This window comes from Rutilus rutilus (genome assembly GCF_951802725.1).
Source record: "Rutilus rutilus genome assembly, chromosome: 2".
Lineage (NCBI taxonomy): Eukaryota > Metazoa > Chordata > Actinopteri > Cypriniformes > Leuciscidae > Rutilus > Rutilus rutilus.
In genome coordinates this window covers 33,553,181-33,566,720 of record NC_140210.1, presented here as the reverse complement: position 1 = coordinate 33,566,720, position 13,540 = coordinate 33,553,181, and the positions used below count along the sequence as shown (strand labels likewise).

Below are 13,540 nucleotides of genomic sequence, written 5' to 3'. Positions count from 1 at the left end.
CTTATACTTGAGCCTTAAACAATAGCAGAGCAATTTTCTGTGTACACAATTCTGTTATTACATAAATTGTCACATTAAATTCAAGGGACGAGCATCAGAATTATGAATGATTTAGGCCTATGATATGAAGGATTTGATAAGTTCACTAATCAGTTCAAGATACACAGAAACAGAAATACATTGGGATTGTAATATATAACATGCTTTTCAACTCGGACCCATCAAGATTCAGTTTATCTTTCTTCAAATTAAAATTTCAAGCATCACCATAATTATTTCTTAAAATATTTCATTATTAAACATATATCATATATATTTCAATGTTAAATTATAGCCTATTATTTATAATGATTACTAAAGATAATTATGATTAATAATTATAATAACAATATACAGTAAATTACCACTATAATTGTTGAATCCTCCAGTCCTCTAGGTGTCGCTGAAGAGACCACCGCTACTTTTGTCTGTTTAGAGTCGACCCACAAAAAAGAAGCAGCTGTTACTAGCAAAGTTTAGGTTAAAGTTTTCCGTCGGCCAGTAAACAATACATTTAAACAGATTTAGTAACCTTGCATTCCTTGAAAGTGATCTAAGGACGATGGCAGAAGGATCTATGTGTAACTGAGGAGGGTCAACAGTAATGTGACAGTGAGTAACTTAGAGGATTCTTCCTTTGTGATTTAGCGCTATTGTGGTGTTAATAACGGGATGTTCGGCTGTGTAAATAGTCAAGCAAACCTTCTCAGTAGATTAGCATTGGAAATTCTGCAACTGATATTTTCAACGAAATGATTTTAAACGTACATTTATTATTGTGGCACGTAATTATAAGCGTGATACATGTAACGAGCTTCTCTGTAATACGTAAGATGTAACGTTAGATTGGTTTGGGTGGATACAAATTTTCTGTTGTTAAGAAAAAGCGGAAGACCGTGTCAGTCACATGCTTCCTAAGGGCAAATATTAGCTATGTCACACTCGGGCATTTATTCCACATCTAACAATCCTATATATGCCTTATCAAATGGAGATTTAGCTAACATCTGTAAATGCGACTGGTCAGATTCAATCAAATAAGTGAATGTCTTGCGCTGAAATAAAACCAGGATGAAAAAAGAGAAATACATAATAAAAAAAAAAACTACGCGTCATCTTCATAACAGATCCGAATAGGTCGTTTTATACTTTCTCGTAATAGAGGGAAAACACTTCCTTGCTGTGCTTCCCATAAAAATAAGTTAAACAATTTTGTATAACTTTAATACAATTTTGAAATGGTCTGTACATTAGCCACAGTGAGCAACTTTGATCTAAAGAAGGTAATGTCCTTTGCTCTTCTTATGTAATAGTTTGGTGTAGAAATTAGGATTCATTATTGTGCATTGTAAAGGAATATTATAGGGCAGTCAATGCACTATACTGAAGTATGAGAAATGTAAAGGGCAGAGAGTAGATGATCAGTAACTCAACTATGGTGTTTATCATCTTCACAGTGCTTGCCGGTTAACATCCAGTCAATGTCTGAGGGCCTGTAGCAATGGGGACACCGTTCACAATAGATGACGCATTCGTCCTGGAGGGAGAGGAGGAAGAGGAAGGTGTGGTTCCTGGAGAAGATGTGGGGGAATGGAAGGGGAGAGAGAAGGACGGTGGCGGAGAGATGACATTTGGACCTCTTTCTTTTGCCAAAACACAATCTCATCCTTCTGGATCCGCCGGCACTCCTGAACACAGTAATCTGAAATATCAGGTCAGGTGTTTACATGTCTGTCGCTTTCTCTTTGAGAGTCTTTTACGGGCAAATCTGACTGACTTTTTTCCGTTCTCCCGCAGAATCTGGAAAATGAAGATGCTTTAGGTGGCACTGTGAACTCTTCTTTCAACAACTTCTTCAAAATCAGGTTTGGCAGTTCACATCACAGTGTTGACATTTTTAATTGGAACATTCTCATTAAGCAAGAATATCTATTGAATGTAATTATTTGAGCAGAATTGTATCAAATGAAGGATGTGTTGCACCAATAAGGCTGAGTTTAAAGTTAATCCAGAATTGGTTGATTTAGGTTTAAGCTATTTTGCACCACTAACAAGTCGTTAAAGGGTTAGTTCACCCAAAAATAACATTCTGTCAGTAATTACTCACCCTCATGTTGTTCCAACCCCGTAAGACATTCGTTCATCTTCGGAACACAAATTAAGATATTTTTGATTAAATCTGAGAGCTGGATCACTCCTCCATAGGCTTCTAGGTGACCGAAACTTGCTGGCCCAGAAAATGTATTCAAGACATCGTTAATATAGTCCAAGTGACTACAGTGGCTCAATCTTAAGTATATAAAGCGACGAGAATACTTTTTGTGCGCAAAAAAACAACAAAAATAACGACTTTATTCCACTATTCATTTCCTTCTAGCTGGGCCTTTAGTGTTTTTGCGCAGCGCGTCTGTGTCACTTGGACTATATTAACGATCTCTTTAATACATTTTCTGGGCCAGCAAGTTATAATGTCTTAGAAGCCTATGGAGGAGTGATCCAGCACTCAGATTTCATCAAAAATATCTTAATTTGTGTTCCGAAGATGAACGAAGGTCTTACGGGGTTGGAACAACATGAGGGTGAGTAATTACTGACAGAATGTTATTTTTGGGTGAACTAACCCTTTAATTAAAACCTTCACCTGTGATTAAAACATCCTGATGCAATTAACACCAGTTGTCAGCGATTATATTTACCAGTGAGTAATATTAATATATAATGTTAAAATATTAAATTGAAAGATTTCGGACAGACTGAACAAGCTGTTGTTGAAGCAGGGTGTATACTTCTCACTAAAAATGAATCAATTAAGGGAGCAATACTAATAGTCCAAAAAAAGTTAATTAATCTTAGCATATTACAGATTCCTTACAGATATATTTTTGGTCTGCCTAATCTTTTCCTAAAAGTCATGACACAACAACAGTTTTTATCAGGATAAAACTTTGATGAATCTTTTTTATTGTTTATGTATATACAAAATTGTTTCATCTTTTTTTTTCTTTCTAAGTTGAATTTTATTATATTTGTATTGCATTGTTTGTATTTATGGATTCTGCATGTGCCTTGAAATAGCATGTGAAGCTGATATGACAATAAACTTGCATATTACTATTACCACTGAATTCACCTATTTTACTCAATTTGATACATTTAAAAGGCAGGTTTATCCCAGTTAATAATTGGTAAATATAAGTTTACGTATCTGCAATGATGCATTCAAATTGTCACTCACCATAGTTTGCGTTAGAAATGGCATATTTTAAAAGACAACTATACATACATTGTGATGTTAATTTCTTGTTTTCAGCCCTAGGGTAATGCTAAATTTGAAAGTAAATGCTTAATTTCCCACAAATTTTCATCAGAGAACAAGAAGTGACCAACTGGCAAACAAACAAGCCATCAAATGACCAACCTAAACAAAATAAGATATGTTGCTTCGATTTTTTTGATGTACAAGTACTTGAAAAGCCAAGTGTCTGTCTGTGTTCCAGTGATCCTGCTACTCTGTCCTACTGCAGCTCTCAGTGGTCGTTCAGCACACTCAGCTCAGTCACACAGCTGTCTGCTCACTGCTGCGGGTAACACACACACATTACTGAAAAACGTCTATTTATATAAGCTGACATTAACTAAAAAAATACTGGTCTTGTTCATTTAAATAGTTTGTGATATTCTTTTCCTTTCCTCAACATTTGGTCTGTGTGGATTGTTCCCAGGTGGACGTCTCACCCGCTAGTGAAGAAGAACAGACGAGTCGTTCTTGCCTCGTTCCTCCTCTTAATCACTGGAGTTGGTGAGACTTTCATACCTTTCGTGATGTTCTTTGATCATAAGTACTACAGATCTCAAGGGAAAGGTGTTTGGGAACCACAGTTTCTGTTTGACTTGTAAAGTGCTGTTAATGTTTATCTTGCTGTCAACTCTGATCTTAAGCACAGATGGTGAATTCAGATGTGATTGTCAGCTGATTAGTAAATTTATTATCTTTTCTCTCTCCCTGTCGTCCCCCTCCCTCTGCCTCCTACCTATCAGCTTTGATCTTTACAGGCATTGTCATACAGTTAAACCCTCACGCAGGTAAGACCTGTCACGTTGGTATTGGTTGTAAACACAGATGAGACATGTGCAGGGTTCTCAAACCTGTTCAGCTAATTACAAGTGGAGCATATCAGATAATAAATAACGCCTTAAAAACAAAGACAACGCCACCTTCAGACATTTAACGCTTCAGTTGGTTTCATGCCAACTTTGGTCAGTAAAAATGTAACCCACGTATTAATGTCTTTTCAGGTGTTTCAAGTGCAATTTTCTTTGTTCCTGGATTTCTTCTCTTCATTCCTGGTGGTAAGATCTAAATGTATTCTCAATACAAGCTTTTATATTATAGTCAGCTTTGCCTTTGTGAATACCAGTGATGGATTTTGGACCTTAGATAATATATTAGTTTTATGAATTGTGAAGTTATCTTTGTAATGCAGTCAAGTAATGTGTATACATAGGAAGAAACTGACATTAAAGAGGACCTATTATGCCCTTTTACAATGTCTTGATTTTCCCTTTTTTGTTTCAGTGTATCATGTGATCTATATAAGCTGTGCGGTTCGGGGACGAAGAGGATTCAAGTTCTTTTATTTGCCATACTTTGAGAAGTAAACCGTTTCTCTTCACATCATCCAGACTGGTCGTCTGGATTGCCCACCATTTCAATTCCCCCCCCCACCCCCCAAAAAAAATGAAGTAAGGGGATGACCTATTTTTACAACCTCAGTTACTAGTGGTTTTCTAAACAATTTCTTCATTTTTGTAAAAGCCTTAAAGCCAGTCTGTACACATGTCTTAAGTATAACCTCTACAGAAAAAAAAAAAACTGTGATTTAGTGTGTCAAGCGCAACAATATACACTTTTACTTCATAAGAAGGCACAGACTGTATTAAAACACCTGTGTTTATAGAATTTAAGAAGTTGCATTCAATTGAGACGTTTTATACGAGCTGTGCAGCAGTGTTGTCCTTAGTTCAGTGAAACATACTTGGAATTCAGCAAGGAGCATTATAATAAGCTTGTTATAGATGTACAAAGTTTTGTTATAAATAGAGCACTGAACATGAAACATGAAATTGTACACCACTAGCTTTGTACAGTAAAAAAATGAAATCATAGACAAAATGAATGACATGAAGAATGAAAATCTCAATCTGAGAAAACCAAGAATGCAATTTATCATTTAGGCCACTGCCTACTACACACACACACACACACACACACACACACACACAGTCTGAGTTATAAAGCATTTTCATTTATCTTCCATCTATTGTAAAATCAAGTAAGATACAGCAACCACAGTGATTGCTTTTCTACTGCACATTCATCTTTTTAACTAGTACCACTACTAACACTTTGAACCACTGTTTTAGTGTATATCATACACCAAATGAGTGTTGAAAAGATTTTGTATTGTGTAATGTTTTTAATGATTTAGACACTACAATAAAACCTGTTTTTATATTTGCTTTTAACTCTCAGTGCTGTATTTCTTATGCACATTATTGACTGTTGTATAAAAAATACCTTATACAAGAAACTTTAGCAAATCTCAATTACATTGAAACAAGATTCTGTCAGAACACAAAGGAAAACGGTTTGTCAAGTTAATATACAACTCTTAATTAGGTGAGCATCTCTATTCAAGTATTTGTAGTCCCACTGACATGTGAGAACTAAAAAAGGTCTCTAGGCAGTTCAATAATTGTGTTATATAATTGACAAACATGCCACGTTCATAAAAAAAAAAAAAATTATTCAAACGTTTCTTTCAAAAACTCTGATCTCAGTATTGTGCTGTACCCTGTAGAAAAACATTAATGCAAATCCCCAGTTCTATTGTTCTATTTAATTTTTGATTGTTTTGTTACATCTGCTGTCACAAGTATGAAATGTTACTCAGAAGTGAAATTAATACTCCGTGTTCTACACTTAGTTCTTCTCCCAATGCTGTATTATTACTAGCTTACACTGCCGACTTCTGTGATCAAGAGTTGCATCTGTGAGGTAGTTCTACAAGTTACATATTTAATACAATTATGAGTATGAGGTAGTGTGTTGCAAAATATTTCAGAAACATAATGATCTAGTATAACGGATTCAGATACCTTAAAACGGTTTGGTCTTAAAAGCCGAACATCAACACAAGTCTAAGACCTGAGACCAGTTGATTAATATTGGATTATGGGTTGTAAGTTTAGCATCTGAACAAGCAGCAGGTTGTGCATTTCAATTGTCTTCATTGTAGTGTTTTGTTTTTTGCAACAGAGAGGTCCATAGCATTAGCCATCACACTGGCTTGAGAAGTTGGGCTGCTGGTGAGATCTGTTTTTTGGGCAGGGCTTGAGGGTCGCACGTCCGTGACATTTTGGAAATTAAACAGGCAGGGAAACCATGGAGGAGTGTTATAAGCAATTAGGGGCGAGTCCTCTCTGCAGCTGGTCACTCTGAAATTAGTTTTCGCTGATGTGAAAAATGTGTTTGGTGAGGAATTAGCTGATGGTGGGATCCTTAACACAGAACTACATGATGTTCTAGCTTTTATGGACAGGTCCTGAGGAAGCTGCAAGGGAAAGTTAACACTCTTAGCAAAAAAAACAACAACAACAACTTGATGTTACTTAATGACAACATGAATGTTTCTATTGTTGTATGTCTATGTACACTTCAGTTGAAAAGCTTGGGGTATGATTAAAATTTTTTTTTTTTTTTAATGCTCATCAAAGCTGCATTTATTAAAAACAAACAAACAGTAAAACCATAATACTGTAAAATATTATTAAAAATGAAAATAATAACAATAACTAAGAGTCACTGTTCATTTGATAAGCTGCTTTGGTTACAAAGTAAGAAACAGATATGGAATGTAACTTTCTCACCGGTTTGAAGTTGAACCATCTAAAGACCATTTCATTCCCTGCCAGTGTGTTAAACTTAGGGCCCTATGATTTCAGCAGTGCAGAAAAGCAGACAGAATCACGGAATCCAGTCATAAAATTGGAATTTACTGTATAACGTGGAATGTCACATAATTTGACAAGATTTTGATGAATAAATCAAAAGTAGGGCTGTACACTTAAATCGTGTTATGGACTTAGTATTTGTGAATATTACCTTGGAAAAAGACTGCTACTTAATATGAAGACTGCTTGTTGTCTGCATTGTTTTTAAGGAATATCACACACAATATACATTTTTCAGCCATGTTTTAATTTAAACAGAATCTAAATCTCGTGGTGCAGCACTATCCCCTGGTTTCACAGACAGGGCTTAAGACTAGTCCTAGACTAAAATGTAAGTCTGAGCTGTTTCCACTGAAATAAACTTGCACTGACTGATCTTAAAAATATATCAGTGCCTTTTTAGTTTTAAGATGCACATCGGTAATGTTTTTTTCTAAGCATGTTTATAAAAATGACTTAAATGTCCTAATTGATCTATGGTCTAATCCTGGCTTAGTCTAAGCCCTGTCTGTGAAACCGGGCCCAAGTCAACAAAATTTAAGAAATTGTTAATTTAATTTGATTACATTATAAAAGATGAATTAAATTGTTAAAGTTTTGAGCATCTGATCTTTTTTTTTTTTTAAATTGAGAGCTTTCTGTCCTTCCATTGACAGCTACGCAACTGACACTTTGACGCTTCAAAAAGTTCATAAAGAGATCGTGATCCATATGAATCGAGCGGTTTAGTCCAACATTTTCTAAAGAGACACGATAGCTTTATATGATGAACAGATTGAATTTAGGCTTTTATTCACATAGGCCTAAACATTGATCAACTTACACATCAGATATGGTAAACGGAAGCTCAAACATGTTGGCTTGACGTGAACCAATGAGGTTCATTCTCGTATTACGCAGCACGTTTGAGCTTCAGCAAGAACCAATGAGGTTTGTTTGTGCACGTCAAGCAGTGAATGTTTATACGTGAATAAAAGCCTAAATTCCATCTGTTCATCATATAAAGTGATCGAGTCTCTTCATAAAAATTGGACTAAACCGCTCAATTCATATGGATTAGTTTTACAATCTCTTTATGAACTTTTTGAAGCATCACAGTGTCGGTTGTATAGTTGTCAATGGAGGGACAGAGAGCTCTCAGATTTCATCCAAAACAAAATCTTCATTTGTGTTTTGAAGATGAATGAAAGTCTTAAGAGTTTGGAACGACATAAGGACACATTACTTAATGAAATTTTCATTTTTGGGTGAACTATCCCTTTAAAATAGAATCCCAAAAAATGTAAATGGGACACATGGAATTTCAGCAGCCATTGCGCCAGTCTTCAGTGTCACTTGATCCTTCAGATATCATTATAATATGCTGATTTAAAACATTTCTTATCAATGAAATCTCTTGTGCTGCTTAATATTTTAGGGTAAAAAATATTAACATTTTTTCAGGGTTCTTTTATGAATAGAAATAGAAAATAAAAAAATATTTTGAATAGAACTGTTTTGTAACATTAAATGTCTTAAAATAGTAGTAGTAATGACCCCAAACTTTTGAATGGTAGTGTATTTGCTTAACTGGCTGTCACAAAATACACAATTTCTAAAGATCCAGGTGTCTAAATTGTATTAAAAAATATAAAATAATGCATTTAAAAATATACATACCTGTACCAAGTCTTCGTCGCTGTATGTGCTCTCTGTGTCACTCTCTGTATAGTATAGAATAAAATCCATGATGATGTGCAGTTGTGTTTGTGGCCAACAATAACATGTAATTTATGACTCCTGTGGTGAATACGACACAGTAGACAGTAAAGATAAAGGCAAGAAAAAACCTTACCACTGTAGGATGAAACATGGGAGTCCTGGAGAGGCAGAGACACTTCAGCGGGGCAAACCGCAGGTTCTTCATTCTCTGTTGCCACCTCAACAACTGCACACACATCATGTAGTTCAGCTACAGCCATATCCCTCTTAGATGACATGGGCTCAGGGGAGCTCTCATGCTCTGTTGATGAATAAGCAAGTATAAAACAATGGATCTACTGTTGAAGGCAAAGAGTACTCTTGTGGTGGTCAGAAATCACATTTAAAAATTGACTTAGTTCTGAGCCTTAGTGCCAGAATGGCTTAAAATTTCAAATATGTTTTGGTAAAACTGTAGATAAATAAGTACATTCTCCAATGTATCTGAGTATGATATCTGAGGGTAGAACAAATGAGGGAATAACAAGTGGTTATTTATCCATGTCCACTTTTGTTGGACAATAACTTTATCCTAGAGCTGCTGTAAAGCCAAAACAATCTCTGTTACTGTAATTTCCTATTATCACTGTAAAGCTGCTTTGAAACAACTCATATTGTTAAAAGCGCTATATAAATGAAGGTGACTTGACTTGACTTGACTTATTTACCAGCAAATAGCACAGTGCTGTCCGGTGAAGTTTCTATCTTATACTCTGCTTCACGCTGTCCTTTTAGAAGTTTAATTTTTCTGGGAGTGCCAGCTTTCCGTTTCTGAAAAACCTAAAGAATTGAGGATAGGTGTGAGATCATTTGCATTTGCAATACTTAGTCAGAAGTGTGCACTATTGTTTAAGTGTACTATTAGTTCCTACTTTTGCTCTTTGCTCCTGGTCCATCTTTTTCTTCCCTGGAGAAGATGACAATATGCATTTAGAGGATCTTAAACATCATCAGAAGAATGTTTTGTTTACCAAAATAAAATGATGTAATTCTACACTAATGATAAGTGTATGAGCAAAAAATACATGGTGAAATTTCCCCAAATAATTTATGTTAATGACCAAACTTACCTTTCTTAACTGCTTTTTCGGATGAGGAAAGCATCCTGTACATTCTGAAGGCATTGCTTCCTCTCTTCATGCTTTTATCCTTCACTTCCTCAATATCTGGTAGAGAATTCATAGCGCAGCGGAAATTTGCCTTCCATGTCTTAGGATCTGGTTTGTCAATACCTGGACGATACTTTCCTGTATGAGACATAATTGGGTAATAACTGAATCATAACATATAACAAAATGGAGTCACAAATCAGTAGATCCAGCACAAGGATCACCCCAGCAGAAATACATTAAAAGCTGTATGCAAATGCAGAATCAACTCAAATGCATAGTGGACATGACAAATTTCACCTTTAAAGTAGTCAGCCTTATTCTTTATAAAAGAGACAATGGACAACAGATCTGTCAACAGTTACCTGTGTGAATGGCCCAGTTCTTAAATAAAGGTGCATCCTTTTCCAAATCCCATCCATGTCTGGCTGCATGCATCCATGGTATCTGAAATATCCTTTTCTCCTGTTAATGGAAACATTTTAATAGTGTACGATTAGACTATGTTCACACTGTCAGTCCAAATCCAATTATTTTGTGTATCCAATTGTAAACTGTGTGCCGCATCTGTTCAGATCTGATTTGTGTGTCCCATGGCTATCTTTCGTTTTCCATGGCATTGATAGGACTATGCCAGAAACAACAAGAAACGGTTTGCAATGTTGTCTTTGACAATGTGTAGCTGCAGCGCTGGACTGCTAATAAAGCAAAGTCGAAAACTGAGGCTCACATGAGCGGCTTTATTCTGTACAGGAGACGTCTCTCTGCCACACAGTGAATGAAGTGACATTTTCTGCGTGACCTAAACATTGACAACAACACAACGCAACCTTGTTCCTGCAACGATGTCTGAAGTTTTTACGTTTTACGTGGTGAGAAAGTGACACATAGGGAGAAAAGCTATGCGAAATCCGATCAGAGAGGTCAGACAAATGGATTTCCAGAAATGAGATTTGAATAGTATTTCAAACCACATATGAATGTAGCTTGAAACAGATTTTTTTTTGCGGTTCACACTTGCTAAATATGATCAGATTCAATTCGAATCGGATATGCACAAAAATCAATGTATTGGCAAAGACACAAAGTGCCACATGAGTTAAGCATTACATGTTCAAACTTAATTAAGTCTCTTCTTAAACTGAATACAATAGAATTGTATTGAATTTCCACCCTCACCTCATCGACCCATAGAAGACCTTGAATTTCCCCGCTGGTAATCTGTTGCTCCAACCAGGGGCGCATTCTCATTCTGTCCACTGGCATCTTGACTCTGAATAGAAAAGAAACAAATAGAATGAAGTTGTAAAGAGTTAGTTCACCCAAAAATGAAAAGTATCCCACAATTTACTCGCCCCCAATCCATCCTAGGTGACTTCTTTCAGCCAAACACAATCGGAGTTATATTAAAAAATATCCTTGCTCTTACAAGCTTTATAATGAGAGTGAATGGTACCTGAGATTTTGAAGCCCAAAAAAGCGCATCCATCAGTAATCCATTCAACTCCAGGGGGTTAATAAAGGCCTTCTGAAGTGACAGGTTTTAGTAAGATATCCATATTTATAACTTTATAAACTATATTCACTGGCTTCCGATTGGAACTTCCGAGTGTAGTTCCGGTGTTGTGCCGAATTTCGACCCCTGCCAAATTATTACCCCCCTAGTATTGGTAGGTTTAGGATTAGTTGTGGGGGAGGGGTTGGGATTAAGGGTGGGGTTAGGAAATCAGGTACTGACTTCAACGAGGGGGGTAATAATTTGGCAGGGGGTCGAAATTCGGCACAACACCGGAACTCGAAGAGCAGACGGATGTTAGCGGAAGCTAGTGGTTACAGCTTATAAAGTTAAAATTATGGATATTTTTCTAACAAAAAATGCATTGTTTCTCTTCAGAAGGCCTTTATTAACCCCGTGGAGCCGTATGGATTACTTTTATGATGGATGGATGCACTTTTTTGGGCTTAAAAAAAATGGCACCATTCACTCCCATTAAAAAGCTTGAAAGCGCCAGGATAATTTTTATATAACTCTGATTGTGTTTGGCTGAAAGAAGAAGTCATATACACCTAGGATGGCTTGAGGGTGAGTAAAGTATGGGACAATTTTCATTTTGGGGTGAACTAACCCTTTAAATATACTGGACACCCTGCCTCACAAAGAAAAAAAAACTAACATTTTGTGCGGAAAAAAACATTAGGAGCCTGATGAAATGAAAACAATTTTTGTTAAGAGTAGGAAATTTGCATTTTAAATAGAAAAAACATATTAAGTGAAGATACACTTCCCGTGGCACTTTGAAATTCAACATTCTGTCAAACTGAAAAGGTTCTAGATGCTTACATAATGCAAAATACTTCCTATCTGTTTATTCTATGCAAATAAGGAATTCTGTTAAATATTATTAATTAATTATAGTAATCAATCAACTTTGCACAAATAAATAAATCTCAGTATCTAACAAGGGAGGATTCCACTTCACTCAGACACACCCTCCCAATGATCAAATCAAATCTATGCTCTTACAACGATAATTCATTCTGCGGTAATACACCTTTATGGCTTACCTTTCACACACATTCTATAGAAAACAAGAACGTATTCATTCAAATATGTAATGCCTTTCATAAAATACAGAAGAATAAACGATATCATATCTGTCAGAATCAATTAAAACCGTCAATTTGCTTTCTTAATGTGACGTTTACTAATATAAACATGCATTAATTTCAGCCCAGCACAGACAGAGAATCTCGTAGAATCAATCTATTTATAAACAGACTAATAAAGGAATAGCTCTGCTTTGAAGCCATGTATTTAACGTTACCTGGACGAGAGGCAATCGATAGCCTACTCCCAAGATTCCTCGATAAGATGTGTTATAAAATCCTGTCCTAGAACTGCGCAGAAAACATCACCATGTTTTGTTTCTTCATTTTAAGAAGAGCGACGTAGTGTTTTTTGAATCGACATGTGAATTCTTCCAGAAGCCTTTCGCGTTTGATAGAATGACGCAACACGTCATCTAGCAGCAGACCGCGGAAGTGAAACAACGAAGCGTTTCATTGGTCGGCGTAGCTTTTGAAAGTACGCTTTCTTTCACTTTCACTTCCGCTTCCTAAATTATGCCACACCGCCTGCTGGAGCTTGGCGTTACTGCCAGTAAAATCGCACTGGTCCAACTGGTTGGGACCAAAAATGGGTAAAACAAATACAAATTATGATCGAAACATTTTGTGACTGTGGAACTTGGTTAAGCATGCATGTTGAAATAATGTCATGCTACTTTAAAAGCAGACCGTATGAACAACAAGAGTGGCATTTGTCATTTTAATTTGTTGAACGCATTGGAAATGTTCCCGAAATATAAAATTTGAGTATTCATGGTCCAGCTAGTTCCACAAAATACAATGTCAATTATATAACTTACGTGATTTTGAGCAAATTGTAGCTTTTGTGTCAACTCTTATTTTCTTTCGGACTTGTCCTTTAACCCCATAATCCTAAAAGAGCACAATTATTTATAGCCATTGGGTGAGTGAGGCTGGGTTTCGCTGTAGTTGTGTTGTGAAACTTCTCAGCGGTGTTCTGCTGTCTGTCTGTGTCCCAGCTTGTTTTGGACAGACTGATTTCATTTGCG

At 36.1% G+C, this 13,540-nt stretch overlaps 2 protein-coding genes across 5 annotated transcripts; one reads left to right on the top strand and one right to left on the bottom strand.

The window, feature by feature from the left end:
• Window positions 1-438: 438 nt before the first annotated feature.
• tmem134 (transmembrane protein 134) lies at window positions 439-5,559 on the top strand. The gene is made up of 8 exons (XM_084397182.1): window positions 439-651; window positions 1,497-1,753; window positions 1,837-1,904; window positions 3,537-3,623; window positions 3,762-3,838; window positions 4,078-4,122; window positions 4,336-4,389; window positions 4,616-5,559. The coding sequence occupies exons 2-8, from the start codon at window positions 1,541-1,543 to the stop codon at window positions 4,696-4,698; spliced, it is 627 nt and encodes a 208-aa protein (XP_084253308.1). The 5' UTR covers window positions 439-651; window positions 1,497-1,540; the 3' UTR covers window positions 4,699-5,559.
• irf2a (interferon regulatory factor 2a) lies at window positions 5,501-13,527 on the bottom strand. Of its 4 annotated transcripts, none has more exons than XM_084397146.1 (10): window positions 12,728-12,933; window positions 11,082-11,175; window positions 10,268-10,367; window positions 9,864-10,040; window positions 9,666-9,700; window positions 9,462-9,573; window positions 8,888-9,055; window positions 8,713-8,756; window positions 6,970-7,032; window positions 5,506-6,653 (listed from the first exon to the last, which is right to left on the bottom strand). In XM_084397146.1, exons 2-10 carry the CDS (start codon window positions 11,166-11,168, stop codon window positions 6,330-6,332), a joined length of 1,110 nt encoding a protein of 369 aa, XP_084253272.1. In that variant the 5' UTR covers window positions 11,169-11,175; window positions 12,728-12,933; the 3' UTR covers window positions 5,506-6,329. The 4 variants fall into 4 exon arrangements, with proteins under 4 accessions (XP_084253274.1, XP_084253272.1, XP_084253273.1 ...); XM_084397147.1 differs by lacking the exon at window positions 12,728-12,933 and adding an exon at window positions 13,331-13,527 and having other exon boundaries at window positions 5,699-6,653; XM_084397148.1 differs by lacking the exon at window positions 6,970-7,032 and having other exon boundaries at window positions 5,501-6,653; window positions 12,728-12,947.
• Window positions 13,528-13,540: the final 13 nt, after the last annotated feature.